This window comes from Herpailurus yagouaroundi, unplaced genomic scaffold (assembly GCF_014898765.1).
Source record: "Herpailurus yagouaroundi ecotype Mexico unplaced genomic scaffold, PumYag 202, whole genome shotgun sequence".
Taxonomy (NCBI): Eukaryota; Metazoa; Chordata; class Mammalia; order Carnivora; family Felidae; genus Herpailurus; species Herpailurus yagouaroundi.
Genome location: NW_024412433.1, coordinates 268,011 through 284,577, shown reverse-complemented (window position 1 = coordinate 284,577; position 16,567 = coordinate 268,011). Strand labels below are relative to the sequence as shown.

General features: G+C 54.6%; 1 protein-coding gene across 2 annotated transcripts in view; it reads right to left on the bottom strand.

Annotated features, from left to right (window-relative positions):
* Positions 1-343: 343 nt before the first annotated feature.
* Positions 344-16,567, bottom strand: part of THAP4 (THAP domain containing 4) — a 40,783-nt gene continuing 24,559 nt past the window's right edge. For both annotated transcript variants that reach the window (XM_040450376.1, XM_040450377.1), the window contains 3 exons: positions 16,111-16,220; positions 15,218-15,321; positions 344-616 (listed from right to left, as the gene is read on the bottom strand). In XM_040450376.1, coding sequence (XP_040306310.1) covers positions 497-616; positions 15,218-15,321; positions 16,111-16,220 — 334 coding nt within the window. In that variant the 3' untranslated portion in view covers positions 344-496. The remainder of the gene's footprint in view (positions 617-15,217; positions 15,322-16,110; positions 16,221-16,567) is intronic.

The following is a 16,567-nucleotide window of genomic DNA, read 5'->3' as shown; positions in this document are numbered from 1 at the left end:
GGAGACTGCACAACACACACAAATGAGAGCAGCGGTCCGCACAGAACGGCGGGGGGTGTGAGGGACTCACGGCCGCGGGAACGCCCTTCACCTGTGCAGATGGGGCCCCCGAGACCGTCAGCTCTAAAGTCATAAAGTAACTGATCCCCTTTGTGACGCGTTGGTTGTCGGCTCCCCCACTGAAGATTTATAGGTATTTTAGATCTTGCCAAAACTACCAGAAGAAAAGGTGAGGGAACACGAGAGTCACTCCTTAATTTTTTAGGGAAAAGACTGGAAAACAAGCAGCCACCGGCAGATGGAAGAAACGCACAGTCTACACGAGGGACAATATTCAAAATGCTCCGTCATAAAAATAAAGGCCTTTTATTTGGTTTTTCTACGCCGTTACAAGAACACGTGGCAACACGCGGGAGCCCACGGAGACCTGCGGCCACACCCACACCTGCTGCGGGCGTCCACGGGGAAGCCGAAGGGTCACAACACACGCTCGGGGTCACGGGGTCACCTTCTTGTAGGTGACGTGAAGATGCTGAGTCATGGGCTGGGTAGTGGTTGCCATGGAGACCGTCTGTTCGAGTTTGCCGTCAGAATTCAGCCGGAATTTTCGGGTGATCTGAGCAGGACAAAACAAACGCAAACCCCTTAGTTCTGTCTTCCAAGGGCGGCCCTGCCACAGGCCAAGCGTGTGGCACACGCCGCAACTTGCCGCCTCTGTCGTCAGGGGCCCGTGGGCCTCATGGTGTCCCCGCCAGCAGGTGGGGGGCATGGCGGGGGGGGGTGGACACGGAGCCCACAGCCGCCACGGGGCGTGCCGGGGTCAAGGAGTCCTGACCTCTGCTCCGGCCCCTCCCTCTGCCCCTGGGCTGTCCCCAATGACCAACAGGCAAGTGTGGGACTTGGTCTCACCCCAGCCTACTTAGAAGCCAGCCATCCTTCTCTTTCCTGCTTTGTCACCGTTCACTTTCACGCCCACGACTCGAACTGACGTAACACGCGTTCTCGGAAAGCTCAGTACGAGCACTTTTGGAACTACGAATTAGTCAGAACAAAGTACGGCGGCCGGTGAGAAAACGCTACCCGTCTGGAACGTTTGCCCAAGAGCGTGGAACACGCAACGGCTGAGACACAACCCCGTGGCCGGGACCTTCCGGGTGTTCCGGACGCGCCGGGGGGCCGCAAACGTACGAAATAGGACCTTTGCCGCAGGCCGCAGCCAACCGCTCTGTAACTGACCACCCGGCTCCGAAAAACCAGAAAAGCCGCATTTCAGAAAGTCCACTTAAAGGCATCAGGGAACCACCCCGAAGCCGGGACAAAGGTCCCGGAGAGAAGGGTGTGTGGAGACCCAGCTCGGTGCGGCCCTTCACCCGAGTCGTGTGCCTGCCGTGAGCGGCTGCCTGGACCCCGAGGGGACGGCAGCTCCGATTCGTGGCGCGGTGCTGCGTGGAGCACTCTGCAATTCCACGCCCACCGAGGAGGACAGGCTGTGGAAGCACCGCGGACTTTGGGCTGCCCCCAGCACCGAGAGTTAACCGGCTATGGGACAGGGAAGGCCAGCTTCGAAGCGACTCAGCCTGCAACGGGCGAGGTCCGCCCCACAACAACCCTCGGTGGGAGACAGCCCCACACAGAGCCTCATGGCACCTGAGGTTTCCACACACAGGGTCTAGAGTCCAAGAGGGAAAGAGAGAAGAACTGGCTTAGCAAAGGAGGTAAGAGCAGGACCGGCACCCCGGGGTGGGGGTGGGGTGCCGATACCGCCCCGGTCAGGAGACCACACGGTATTCCCTGCGGACAATTTCAGCAGAGAATCGGATCTGCCAGAAAGAATAAGGTAGAAGTTCTGTAACTGCAAAATGTGATAATGAAAATTAGAGCCCCCAAGGTGGACTCGGCAGAAGAGTCGCAGCTGGAAAGCGGCTGGTAGAAAACACCCGCTGGACCGTGAGGACAGACAGACGGACGGACGGACGGAAAGTCACAGCTCACACGTGTGGCGGAAACCCCAGCACACAGGACAGAACGATACGGCCAGATGTGAGCAGGTCGCAGCTGTAAGACTCGCATGCAAAGTGCATCCGGGCCTAACACTGGCTGCCCCAGGAGAGCAGGAGCCCCCGGGGCAGGGGCAGGGGCAGGGCGGGCGCCAGGACACAGCGGGACGGCACCACAGAGAAATGACAGAACCGCCACCCAAGGTGTTCTCTTCAAAACTGGAGGCAAAATAAAGACGTCTTTGGACAAAAGAAACTCCACAGATTTCGTATCCCCTTAAACAGAAGACCAGAGGGCCCCCCGCACGGAGAAGCAGGGGCAAACGAAGGGCAGGGCGAGAGCAGGCACGTGGGTGGCCACGTGCAGCGAGGCGTGGGAGCGCGCGAGTGGGGAAACTGAGGCAGCAGCACGCTTTGCTTCTGTGAACGGGGGAGCGTGGGAAGGGGCTGACCCACGTCCGGCTCATGGGAGGGGTACGAAAAATGCCTCAGATGGCGATGTGTTTGAAAATACCGTCCCTATATTCAAAGTCACACGCCGCTGTGTCAGACACGGTTTCCTTCTGGTCTCCCAGACTCTAACTTGTGACTGAAGGGCGCCAGCCGCGAAAGGCGTCCAGTGAACCAAGCTCCCGGGCTCCCTTTTAGCCAAAGGTACTGGTATGTTCTAAGGCGGGACACACACCTGCTCCCAGCAAAGGATGTTCATCTCTGTCTTCGAGTACAAGGAAAGATTTCCGAGGTCACCTGTGAGGAAATCTCTGACTCCTGCTAAAGTCACAAGAAACACTTGTATTTCCTTGTGAGAAGAAAAAAGATTCCTTTTGCCGTCATTCAGAAAGAGAGTGGTGGAAGATAAAAAGCAAAGTAAAAAGACGACAGGGCAGGGGAGACGCACGGAGTCCGCGTCCCGTATCCCGCAACTCGGAGCGTGTCCCCAGCGCCAGCAGCTGCCGCCCGGGGGTGCTGGCCACGCAGTCCCAGGCTGCATCCAGGCTCCAGTGCTGGAGCTTGGGAACCTGGCCCATCTGCAAAGTCCCCCCGGTGGCGGTCACCACAGGGCAGACAGCAACACTCGGGAGGACGGGAGAGCACAAGGGGCAGGCACGGGGGAGCGGAGCACCCAGAACAGGACACACAGACAGACACACAACCGGGGAGCCTCACGTGGCACGGAAGCTTCGTCTCACCGTATCAGCGCCTGTAATTCTACGTGATTTCTTCTGGAATTTCATTTAAAAATAAACAAGGCTTGGGGCACCTGGGTGGCTCAGTCGGTTAAGCGTCCGACTTCAGCTCAGGTCATGATCTCGTGGTCAGTGTGTTCGAGCCCCGCGTCGGGCTCTGTGCCGACAGCTCGGAGCCTGGAGCTGCTTCGGATTCTGTGTCTCCGGCTCTCTCTGCCCCTCCCCCGCTCATGCTCTGTGTCTCTGTCTCTCAAAAAAAAAAAAAAAAAAAAAATAAGGCTGGCTTTAACCTTTGAGACCACTTCTCAGGGGACACAGGTGGAGACATGTGGTCTTGCGGTGCCCTCAGCTGAGTGCCCGGGACCACGCTGCACAGGGACGTGCAGGTGAGGCACTGCCTTGTGAGCCACGGAAAAGAGCGAGGCTGCTGCTTATTTACTCTGAGCCCGTGAGAGGCTCCTCAAAACATCTAACACCTGAGGACAACTGGCCTTTTCTGAACGGCTGTCTCTGCATGGCTGGCAGGGCTTCTGGAAATACCACACGGCCCCCCACAGCCCGCCTCACGGTGCAGTGATCCAAGTGTGGCCTCCCCTCACCTCTGCCTCTTCGTGCCAAACCTGCGACGGCCATCCTATTCTGGCGTAAGCAGCGTGGCGACGGGCAGCAGGTGAGCAGGAGACAGGAGGCAGGCCTGGGGAGCACAGCCCGACCGCCAGTCCAGGAAGGATGCGGGGCTGGGGAGCGAGGGGCCACCCTGCGCCCACCGCCCCCAGAGCACACTCACTGGGCTCTGGTCAGGTCGGGCACCTCCGGCACGTGCCGTGTGGCCTCCGGAGTGCTGTCAGCCTGTCGCGGAGATGACAGTGGTCACAGCGGAGCACTCGGAGCCAAAGCCAGCAACGGTAGCACCAGCGCACAGGCCCCGAGAGTCGCCCGTCAGGTTCCTTTGGAACTGGAGGCCCTCGGAGGACGTTTCTCGTCCCCCTCTACTGCCAGTCGCTGGAAAGATGTAAAGTCGAGGCAGGCTGCACGCTGCCTTGCTCGGTGGTTCCCACGGCCTCTGCCCGTAGACAGCAATCTGGTAAGCTCGCTCAGAGTAATTCCGTGTTCATCCCAAGTCGGCCACGACAGCGAAGGCATCATCGAAGACCCATCTGGGCCACAGACAGATCCTCATTTGAGGAACGGGAGGCTGGAAGGAGCCGCTAGCTTCGACAGCTTCAAAGGGGAGCCGGTCCAGGCGGCCCGGTGATCGCAGACAGCACGCTCAGACCGTGGGGAGCCCGGCTCCCGCGCACACAGCCGGGCCGAGGGCCCACGAGCCTCTGGAGGTGCAGAAGAGGCCCTCTTGACAAACGCCGGTTGTTCTCTTAGCCAAGGGTGCCCATTTTCCCTAGACTGCGCCCACCGCAGGGAAGTGCGCTGCGGCGGGAGGCGCGCTGAGAATTTCTTGATGTCTTAATGCTTTCTAAAAGCATGTTTTTCCTTGTTTTGTTCAGTAAAGGTGGAAAAGGAAAATCAGGAGGAAGATGGCTTTCACTGTGTGTTAGTTCTTAAAACAAAGAAATCAGGAAGCCACAGTGGTTACCGTGCTCGCCGTACAGCAGGTTTGAGGTGGAGGTGTGGTGGAGGGTGTGGAGGTGACAGGGGCCGAGCTTCACAGCCGAGATTCACAGGAATCCCGGCGAGCCGACAGCTACCCTACAGCCAGGCCTCTCGTCATTCCTCGGTGGCCTGCCGCCAGTCCGCACGACCGAGAATCCAAGCACACGCACGCTCGCCCCCAGCTTACTGAGACACACGACACTGTGTAGGTGCAAAAGTGTGGACTGGACACAGGTGTCTCTGGTGCTAGCTGACCCCCATCACCTCACACACTTTTTGTGTACGGGGTGTGCGATCTATGAGATCTACTGTATACAATACGGTAGAAACTGCAGACACCATGCTGGGCATCACGTCCCCACGACTCACTCCTCTTCTAACTGGACGTCTGTGCCCTTGACCTACAACCTGCCATCCCTCCACCCCTCGGCAACAACCAGCAGTGTTTCTTTTCCTGCCTTATTTTACTTTAGCATGATCCCCTCGGGGTTTTATCCATGTGGCAGATGACAGGATTTAATTCATTTTAAAATTCTAACATTCCTCGTGTGCATGTGTGTGGGTGCACATCGCACACATACTCGCTCTACCCGTCGGTGCACACGAAGGCTGCTTCCGTGTCTCCGTGAACGGGTGAGGAGTTCCCAGTGGGTCCGGGGAGCAGTATCTATCTCACGGCTGTAGACACGCAGCTGCTCCATGACTGTAACCAGACCCCTGCCCTGCTGCTCGCGGGCGACAAGGAGAGGGGGTTGCCAGAGTGGGGCGAGGGGGAGGTGAGGGAGAGAGGAAGCCAGGAAGAGAGGTCACTTTGAGAGAAGGCACAAAGACAGACGGATGAAAAACTCACTTAATAGCTTAACTGGAGACAGAAGAAAGACTTGGTGAAATTGAAAATGGGTCGATAAAAATATCCAAATTGGGGGCACCCGGCTGGCTCAGTGGGAGCATGTGACCCTCGATCTCCGGGTTCGTAGTTCTAACACCATGTTGGGGGTAGAGATTTCTTAAAAATACAATCTTTAGGGGCACCCGGACGGCTCAGTCGGTTGAGCGTCCAGCTCTTGACTGTAGCTCAGGCCACGATCTCGCCGTTTGTGAGTTCGAGCCCTGAGCAGGACTCTGCCGACGGCGTGGAGCCTGCTTGGGATTCTCTCTCTCCGTCTCTCTGCACCTCCCCTACTCCTGCACGTGTGTGCTCTTTCTCAAAAATACATGAACTTTAAGAATAAAACGCGGGGCGCCTGGGTGGCGCAGTCGGTTAAGCGTCTGACTTCAGCCAGGTCACGATCTCGCGGTCCGTGGGTTCGAGCCCCGCGTCGGGCTCTGGGCTGATGGCTCAGAGCCTGGAGCCTGTTTCCGATTCTGTGTCTCCCTCTCTCTCTGCCCCTCCCCGTTCATGCTCTGTCTCTCTCTGTCCCAAAAATAAATAAAAAACGTTGAAAAAAAATTTTTTTAAAAAGAATAAAACAAAATCTTAAAAATTTTTAAACATTTATTCGTTTTTGAGAGAGAGAGTGTGTGTGAGTGAGCGGGGGAGGGGCAGAGAGAGAGGGAGACACAGAATCCGAAACAGGCTCCAGGCTCCGAGCCGTCAGCACAGAGCCCGACATGGGGCTCAAACCACGAACCGTGAGATCATGACCTGAGCCGAAGTCGGACGTTTAACCGACTGAGCCACCCGGGAGCCCCAATACAATTTTTAAAATATCCAGACTGAGTAATATGGAGAAAGCAGACTGAAGAATGAACAGCCTCGGGGACGTGTGGCACAAGATTAAATGGCTTTTTGACATACGTTTAACAGCAGTTCCGAGGGGAAAACGGGAATAACTGAGCAGGAGAACAGGTGAAAAAATCATGTCTGAAAATCCCCAAATATGAAGAACACGATCTTACAGTCCCAAGAGTTTCAGGAGACCAGCCCAGGCCCACAGGAGATCTGAAGGGCCGGCACCCCTTTCCCCCACTTCTTTTCCTCTTCCCCTTTTGGGAACCACGCATCAGCGACTCGGACAAACCAGGGCACACACGGGGAGGTCAGAGGGTGCCTGCACACGCCCAGGGAAAGGCTCAGAAAAGACCTGAGGAGACCTTCAGTTTACGTCTTGGGTGGCTCCTGCGCACGGGCAGTCTACACCAAAAACAAAAACAAACAAATAAAAAAACCACCCCAAAACAGTAAACATAAATAAAGGGATGCCCATCCCACGTTCATGGATTAGACGACTCAGTATCAGTAAGATATCAATACTGCCCAGGGATCTACAAAACTAACGAAATCCCTATCAAAACCCCAACAATATGTTTTGTAGAAACAGAAAAATCCATCCTAAGAGTCACATGGAATTCTCAGGGACCCGGAATAGCCAAAAAAATCCCGAAAAGGAAGAACAAAACTGGAAGACACACACCTCTTGATTTCACCATAGCGTGGCACTGGCATACAGACAGACATACAGACGATGCACCAGAACAGAGGCCTCAGAAACAAGCCCTCACATACGCGGTCAATTTTCAACGCAGCCGCCAAGACCACTCTATGTGGGAAGGACGGTCTTTGTAACAAATAGCGCTGGGAAAACTGGACGTCCACACGCGAAGAACGAGGCTGGACGCTTCCCTAGCCCCACACACAAAAACTAACTCGAAGCGAGTCAGAGACTTCAATGTCACAGCTAAAACAATAAAACCCTTAGAAGAAAACAGCACAAACGCTTCACTGCGCGGGACTTGGCGATGTTTGGATGTGACACTGAATGCAGAGCCAACAACAGAAAAAACAGACAAACCGTAATTCATGAAAATTACAAATTTGTATGCGTCCAAAGACACCAAACAGTAAAAACAACTCACGCAACGAGAGAAACATCGGCCGGTCGCGTCGCTGGTAACAGAAGTCCGGCTGCCGCCCCAACAGCTCGAGCAGCCGGAGGGTGAGGACGTGGAGGAGGGGGCCTCCTGCACAGCCGCCGTGGGGCTCGGCGTGGACTTCCTCACAAAACCAGAAACGGGACTGCCGCGCGACCCCGCCAGCCCGCTTTCGGGTCCACGCTCAGAAGAACCGAAAGCGGCGTCCTGCAGATGTCTGTGCACCCACGGTGACCGCATTCCAGCCGCTACAAGGTGCAGGTGGCCCTGGCGTCCGCCACGGATGAACGGATGAGCAAAATGTACCACACACACACAACAGAGTAGTACTCAGCCCGAAGAAGGAAGTTCGGCAACATCCCACAACACGCATGAACCCTGGGCACGTTGCGCTACGTACAATAAGCCAGTAACAAGAGACACACAGGGTGTGACTCTGCTTGGATGAGGTCCCTGGAGTCGTCAGGCTCATAGCGCACCGAGTGGGACACGGGGCACCAGGGGCCGTAGGGGGAGACAATGGGGAGTCGTGACTCACGGGGCATAGAGCTTCAGTCTTAGGAAACCCAAGTGTCCTGGGGAGGCGCGGCGGTGATGGCTGCTCGACTGCACGAATATACTTAACACCGCGGACGCACGTCCGTAAACACAGGTAGGATGTGGGGCGCCCGGGTGGCTCAGTCAGTTAAATGTCTGACTCTCGATTTTGGCTCAGGTCGTGATCTCACGGTTTGTGGGATCGAGCCCTGTGTCGGGCTCTGTGCTGACAGTGTGGAGCCTGCTTGGGATTCTCTACCCATCCCGCTGCCCCTCCCGTGCTGGCGTGCACATGTGCACTCTCTCTCTCAAACAAATACATAAACGTGAGACAATTACTTGGAAAACGGTCAAGATGCTAAAGTTTGTTACATGTATTTCACCCCCCAGTTAAAAAAAAAAAAAAGAAAAAGAAAAACCAAAGTTCGGGAGTGAAATAGTCCCAAGAGACTTGCTGAGAGCAGACTATGCTGCGAGAAGGGCCACGGATGTAGGTCTTGAGGATGAAGGGAGAGGACACCGCTGGAGACGCGGGGCCGCGGGAAGCAGAGGAGAGCAGCACACAGAGAAGAGCAGTGGGTGATGAGAAGAGGGCGCCGTTTCCCCTCACTGTAACTTCCCCGCAAATCAACTACTTAAAGCAAAAAGAACAGTACCGTGAAGATTTATGGTGTGTGTGTGTGTGTACTTCTGACATCAATGTTTACACAAACATGTTACGGGTGTGACGACACCGTACAGAAGAAACGGTCAGTGGGACTGCAGAGCGGGAAGAAGGAAGCATCAGCCGTGAAGTCGGATTATCCACAACCAGTGTGAAGGGGCAAATGTCACGGTGGCCTCTGAGCAACCATTAAAAAAACGAGGGAGACACAGTTGAGAAGCTAACAGCCACAGAAACGATGAGACCTCGTCATTTGTGACCACGTGGGTGGGCCTAGCATGAGTGAAACAAATCAGCCAAAGGAAGACAGAAACCGTAGAATTTTACTTATATGTGTTATCTAAAAAACAAAATAAGCAAAAAAAGCAGGAAGAGACCCATAAATGCAGAGAACGCCCTGGTGGTTGCCAGAGGGGAGGGGCGGGGCTGGAGGGAGGGGCGCAGGGGAGAGGGAGGGCCAGGCTTCCGGTTACGGGCCGAAGGAGGCCCGGTGCGGAAGGCCCAGCGCGGGGACCACAGCCAGTGGCGCTGGAGGAGCGTTGTGCGGTGACCACCGGGAGCTACGCTCGTGGGAGCACGGCGTCCTGCCCACGCCGTCTGGTCACCGCGTTGTACACCTGAGAGTGACGTGACAATGTGTGTCAACTACATTTCAATAAGAAAAAGCCGGGGGGGGGGGGGGGCCCTGGGTGGCTCAGTTAAGCCTCTGACTCTTGGTTTCAGTTCAGGTCATGATCTCGTGGTTCGTGGGTTACAGCCTGTGTTGGACTCTGCACAGACCATGCGGAGCCTGCTTGGGATTCTCTCTCTGGCCCCCCCTCACTCTGTCTCTCTAAAAAATAAATAAATAAACATAAAAAAAACCCTAACAGAATAAGACAGAATGCCAAATATATTTAACCCAAGAGAATGCAGTAAAGGAACAAAAACAAGAAAGCACAAAAAAACAAATCAAGGTGGCGGTCTTACAAGCAACCATAGTAGTAATATTGTTCTTAAATATACGTGGACTCAACATTCCAATAAAATATAGTTTTTTGACAATAAAAGCAAGCCTACAAGAGATGTACTCTGAATACAGACAAAGAGGTTCAATGTAGAAAGGTAGGAAGACAGACACGGCACATAGACAACCACCACTGGAGAGCAGGTATGGTTGTGCTATTCTCCAACTTCAAGGTACACACAAGTTACCAAGGGTAACATGTCATAAACATGAAATATCATACGCACGCATTTAATAACAGAGCTTCAAGTTGTGAAGCAAAAGCAGGCGGAAGTAAAGGAGAGAATTAGCCTCAATCATTGTTGGAGAGTTTAACACCTGTCTGCAATCAGATAGAACCAGACTCCCTCCCCCAAAAAGTTCAGTAGTATGCTAGAAATCTGAATGACGCCATCAAGCGACCTGACCTAACAGTGTCAGGTCCGCTGCACCCGACAACTGTCGACTTCTTACTCATCTGGACTGTGTATGGTATATTCACCAAGTTATAGCACACATTGTGGCATAAAGTAACTCTAAGAACACGTTCTCTGGGCTTTACAGAGTTGAATTAGAAGTCACTAGCAATACGATAAGTAGAAAATCCTTAAATATTTGGAAAGTAGTAGCATACCTTCCAAATAACCCAGTTCCAAGAAGAAAGTCACTAGAGAAAATATTTTGAGCTAGGAGGTCGTAAGAACACACTCTACTAATACCTGCGGGAGGCAGCTGAAGCAGGGCTTACAGGAAAATTCATAGTTTCAAGTGTTACAAACTAAAAATGGGCTAGATATCAATGATGCAAGCTTCCCATTTAAGAAATCAAAAAACAGGAGGATATTAAACTCAGGATGATTAGAATAAAAAATAATATGAAGCAAAACTTCTCCAATTTATGTACTTAAGCAATACAAAAATTCAGCAATAACTAAAAATGATAAATCATTACAATCAGGTGGGGTTTACCTGAAGGATGCAAGGTTGGTTCAACATCTGAAAAACTGTTCCTATAACGAATCACGTTAAGAGAATAATATAGCAGGGGCGCCTGGGTGGCTTGGTTAAGTGTCTGACTTTAGCTCAGGTCACGATCATGCGGTTCGTGGGTTCAAGCCCTGAGTCTGTGCTGACAGCTCAGAGCCAGGAGTCTGCTTCAGATTCTGTGTCTCCCTCTCTCTCTGTTCCTCCCCCACTCATGCTCTGTCTCTCTTTCTCAAAAATAAATAAACATTAAGGAAAAAAAACAACAAAAAAACATCAATTCCAAAATCATAAACCTTAAAGTGAAAGAGAAAACCAGAAAAATTCTTGGAGAAAACGCAAGTTACTCACCTCTGCTGCCTGGCTTGGGCAAAACAATTTACGAAAGGGCATTAAAAGGACAAACCGTAAAAGACAAGACTGGTAACAGAACATGAAAAGTAAGACACTTTGTTAACGAAACGAAAAGCTAAGTCATCAGCTGGAATGCTGTTACCGTGTCAACGTGTAGACCTTGCATCCAGAATGTGTAACCTTCAGAGCTGGGCGACAGGGGCACAGGATGCGGGCGCTGGCTTCACAGATGAGAAACGGGCACCAGGAGGGTGCGACCCCGTCAGGCATCCGGGAGTGTGTTTATCAATCAGCACAGGGAATGCCGTCCGCGGCCACTCAAGGACCAGTGCCGCAGAGAGGGCGGCCCGGGGACCGTGGTGCGGTCGTGCTGGGCACCAGTAAGCCCGGCGCTCGCCACGGGACTGGGCGGTGGCAGGCCGAGGTCGTCACCCGAGAAGTGAAACCACGTGTCTGCGTGCAGGAGCACACAGACGCTCGTGACGGCCCAGAGCTGGAAACAAACCAACCCACGTCCCTCAAAGAGAGTAGACAAAGCTGTGATGGACGTGCCCTGGGCATCAAAACACCCAAGCTTCCGCTAAGAGCAATAGCAGGAACGAATCTCAAAAGTGTTTCCCTGAACGAAAGGAGTAAATACTGGATGGTTCCATTCATAAGGGGTCCCAGAAGTCGCACACCTAGTCTGTGGCAACAGAAATCTGGCCCTAGTTGGGGGGCAGGGGCTGGGGGCCGGGCTATTATGGTCTTGACGTACGGGCATGGACACCTCAAGTGTATGTGCTAATTCTACGTAACTTTACTTCAAAAGAGTTGATTTTTTTTAAGTAAAAAAAAAAAAAAAAAAAAAATTCTAGTAATCTCTAATAATTAAAACACAGTAGACTGGCCCAGGGTGGACAGGCAGGGCGCCTGGACGGGGAGGGGGGGTGGCAGACAGGCAGGTTGCCTGGACGGGGAGGGCGATGCAGGCCTTTCCGGCTGGGGCTGGGACAGCGAGCCTTTTATCTGCACGAAAGTCTAGGTGTGTTGATGAGCTGAAAGGGAGGTTTTAAGTCAAGCTGTAATGCTTCCGGAAAAAAATACATAGAATACGTATTTTCTGACCTGTGTTCAGGGAAGACTGCTTAATTAAGAAACACCAAAACCAATCCAGAAAGGAGAGCCTGGGAAATTGAACCACATATAATTAAAGTTTAGTAAGAGGAGGAAGTGATACAGACAGGAACGGATACTGGCACCACAAGTAACTGACAAGGAGCTTATATCCAAATTATATGGGGACGAAGAAATTGTATGGGGATGAAGCCGGCGGGACAGACACAGTGGACGCGGGTCAGAGGGCCGGGTCAGGACTTCCCAAAAGGAGGGACCAAGCAGGCAGGGATGGACACTGCTCGGCCTCACTGGCCGTCAGAGCAGCCTGACCGCACAAGCCAGCACCTCAGGACGCGGGGAGTTTCTGGAAGGCAGGGCCTCTCTGATCCTCAGTGTCAGATGGGGGCAGGGGCTAGACCCGCTGTCTCAGAGCCGTGTGGACAGTGTGGAGTCCTGAACGGCCAAACACAGATGGCAAGTAACAGAGAAGGGTGAGGACGGGGTTGGGCTTCAGTAGCAGACAGGCAGGGACCTGCCCCGACACCTGCCGCTCCCAGGGGTCTGCAGAAGCCAGGCGTTCTGCCTGCCAGCTGTGGGAGGACAGACACATACTTCCAGTCCCCGCCCCCCTCCCTTCTTCTGGCCCCAAGTGTGAGCTTCTCACTTCCAGGTTCTGTCCACGTCGGGCCAGCGGGGAGGCCAACCCAGGCACCCACCAGCCTTCGGTCGGCCGGGTCACTCTGCGGGGCTGAGCCTTCCTTTGGCCCTGCCCCCACAGGCTTCACCTCACCTCCTCTGTCCTGCAGAGAGGGGCTCCTCTGCTTCCTAAAGCCCAAAGTCAGTTCTCCAGCAAAAATAAAGCTCCCCCCACCTCCACAAAACCCTGATAAAATAAGTAACCTCTGGCAAGTACCAGCAAGAAAAAGAAAACGGTCATACGCAAAAGATCAGAGATGTAAGGTGGACACAGAATGGCAGAGAGAGACCAGTATGTGTCACTTCTTCCTCAAACTCGAAAACCTGGAAGAAAGGGCACCCTTCCCGGGAACCGTGAGCGGAGGCTGCCAACGGAGCAACTAGGGAGAGGGCCGGGCAAGCAGGGAGGGAAGCAGGGGCCGCCCAGGCTGGGCCCAGACGCTGTCCCCTGGACACCCACCAGGAACAGGCAATTTCCATGGGGCTCCCTCCTTGTCAGGGAACGGAAACCACTAAAAAGCTCCCAGCTCACTCTGTGAAAATAAACCGACACCCAAATGGATAATAATTCCTGAAAATCACGCAAGTAGGAGCTACCCTCAAAAAGCAGGCACGCCTCAACACTTAGAAGGTATTATTCTGATTCACTGCGTCAACAGCTTCAATGACAAAAAACACAGAATCCTCCCAAAAGAGGCTGCAAGAGCATTTGATGAAACTCAAAACCCCTTCCTGAATATAATTCTTACCATAGTAAAAACATAGTAGAAACAGGATGCCCTTACCCGACCAGCCCGCGAGCCCCTCACGGGGTGAGCGCCAACACACGTCTCTGCTCGGTCAGGGTTGTGCCCAAGAACCAGCTGTCAGACGTGACAGACACGTCCCAGTTCAGCACAGGTGGACAGAGACCAGAGCCCTCCCACCACCCACAGCAATCAGAAGGCGAAGCCACATGCCGTCGGTACAGCCACGAACACTAGAGAGGACCACGACGTCACCTGCCATGAAATGTCCAACACCTACATAATTACACAAGATTATAAAGAAAGAAACTTCGTGCCCCCGAAAGAGCGCAAACTAGACCTGAAACCATGGCAACACAGCCCCGAGCCGCTGTGTGCTGCTGCAGACGAGGAGGCCGCTTCTCCCCGGATTCATTCGTGCACTTGCGCAGCCCAGCACATACGGCTCATGCAGAAGAGGAAGTGCTGAAGAATTCACCAAGGAAACTTAGAGAAAAGAGTATCGGGAACCTACGTTATTGAACAATTTTAAATTACTATCAGTGAGGAGGTGGACAGACAGACGGACACTTCCTCTCCCACCTGTGGGATGGGCCCAAGCCAGGCAGGACACTTCAGGTCTGCGGGGCACTGGTCACCGCGTGTCTGTACACGGCATCATGGGAAAACAAATCTGGGACGGACTAGGGTCTGAGTGTGAAAAGCTACAAGAGCGTGGGGAAGGGAGGGGTGCTTGGATACTTTGATCATCTGAGCAGAAACACCTCCCAGAGCCAGAACCCAAATCCAGACGCCATGGAGGGAAAGACCCCTGGAGGGAGCGACAGGAAAGCTCACCACAGGTGGTGGAGCACGGCACAAACCAAACTACCACGTGCCACCAAATGGGGACTGTGTCACATAAGCAGCAGACACGGGGGTACCAGCCACGCACACAGAAAGCTCCCGTAAATGACAACACACACAACACAGGCAAGGACCGCGAACATCAAGTATGAGAGGAGACGTGGGGACGCTCCCTGCATCCACGAGTTCAACGTAAACACAGCCGAGATGCCGTCTTTGATCCGTCAGACTTGCGAGGGCCAGTAAGTCTGCGAGCAGCGCTGATGAAGGAGCAGCGAGCCGGGTGCCCTCACGCAACGCTGGTGGGAACGCAGCGGTCAAGGAAAGCAATTTAACGGAATCTGTCACAATTTAAAACGTGCCTTTGACCCAGCAATTCAATCGGGAGAAATCTCGCAAAGGCGGACAGCACAAACGCAGAAGGATGTGTGTGCGAGAAAAAACGGCACACCCGAGCCCCGCCCACTGGCCAGGGACCAGGTGTCTGAATGGTGGCACACCCCCATGTGGGCATGAGAAAGCACGGGCAGACAGGCTCGGTCAAGCAGAAAGGCAGACTTTAGGCCAAGGGATGGGCCGGGACCCTGGCCCAAGTGTGTGACGGTGGCGAGGGCACCCGCGAGGGGACTGTGGTGTGGACTCACCTGCTCCACGTGGGGCTCCTTGGCGAAGGAGATCCTGGCGACGGAGTGGGACGTGATGCATAGCTCCTGCCCGTTCACCTCGCCCTCCTCCACCTCCACGATGCCTGTGGGACCGCCAGTCCTCAGTGTCCCGCCCGCGGCTTCCTACGCCGCTGCTCCCACCACCGGCCTTTGCACCCCAGGCTTCAACAGGTCTGAACTTTGAAGCCATCGAGGCGACGACCTGTCCCCCTGGCCAGCACAGAGACTCCCAGGCGTCGAGGGGGAAAGACTCACGGGTCCTCTTATAGCCAGGGCGGGGGGGGGGGGGGGGGGCGGGGGAGGGTCATTCTCTCCGGGGGTGCCCTGACCCTGGCCCTGCCCTCGGCCCCATGAAAAAGGCCAGGAGGCATCCCCCTCCCGGCCGTTCGCTGCCCCCCCGACCTCCAGCTCACTACTGCCTTGGGCAGGCCCACCCCAAGTCGGGCTGGTTCTGACTGTCCACCTGCTTCTAGGAAGTGAGCCCCACTTGGACCAGTGAGCAAGGTTAAAGGTCAAGCAGGTGTGATTTGAGTAATTTCCAATTAATCAACCCTGTGAGCTATCTTAGGGTGGCCTGGCACTGGGGGCGGTGCGGACTTCCAGAGAACCTCAGGCCCCATGTGGGCCTCCAGGTCTGGTTCCCTCCACGCAGCCCCAGCCTACAGGCAACACCCGTGTGCAGCTCAGGGCAAAAGGGGACCCGCAGCCCCTGCCACCAGCTCCCTCCCGCCAGCCCCACTGGGCCCGTCCGAAGGCCTGATGCTTCCCAGAGGTCACTTGCAGAGTGGCAGGCGGGACGCAGATGCCACCTCTGGCGCTGGCCACCCCTCTACTGGCATGCGGGCAGGGGGCGGGCCGTCCAGGGACAGTACCTGTGTTCTGGGCGCTGACGAAGGCCACCTTGTTGGTGTCGGGCTTGAGGCGGATGAAGCCACACTCCCTGTGCATGGGCTTGTGCGTGTCCGGGTGGAAGGCGTTGAACCTAGCGGGCAGGAGGGTGAAGGCCCAGGTAGCGGATACCCCCGAGACAGGGCCAGGCTGCGTGCACGTGCCCGTCTCACTGTACGAAGCCCCCACCCACCAAATGTAAAATAAACAGCTTCTTGTTCATGTGGAAAATGCAGAGACACATAAAAGACACGGCCCAAGAGACACGAGAGACCACGTGTGTGGCCCGGCTGCCAGGTACGTCAGGACTTTCTGTCTCCAACCCAGAAGCCGCTCCTCCAGGTGCCACCCGCCCTCGCTCTCGTCTGTGTCCCCATCTTCCTGACCGTCACGACTGACAGTGACCTTGATGACAGAAACTCGGTCTCCATAGTTTAGGCA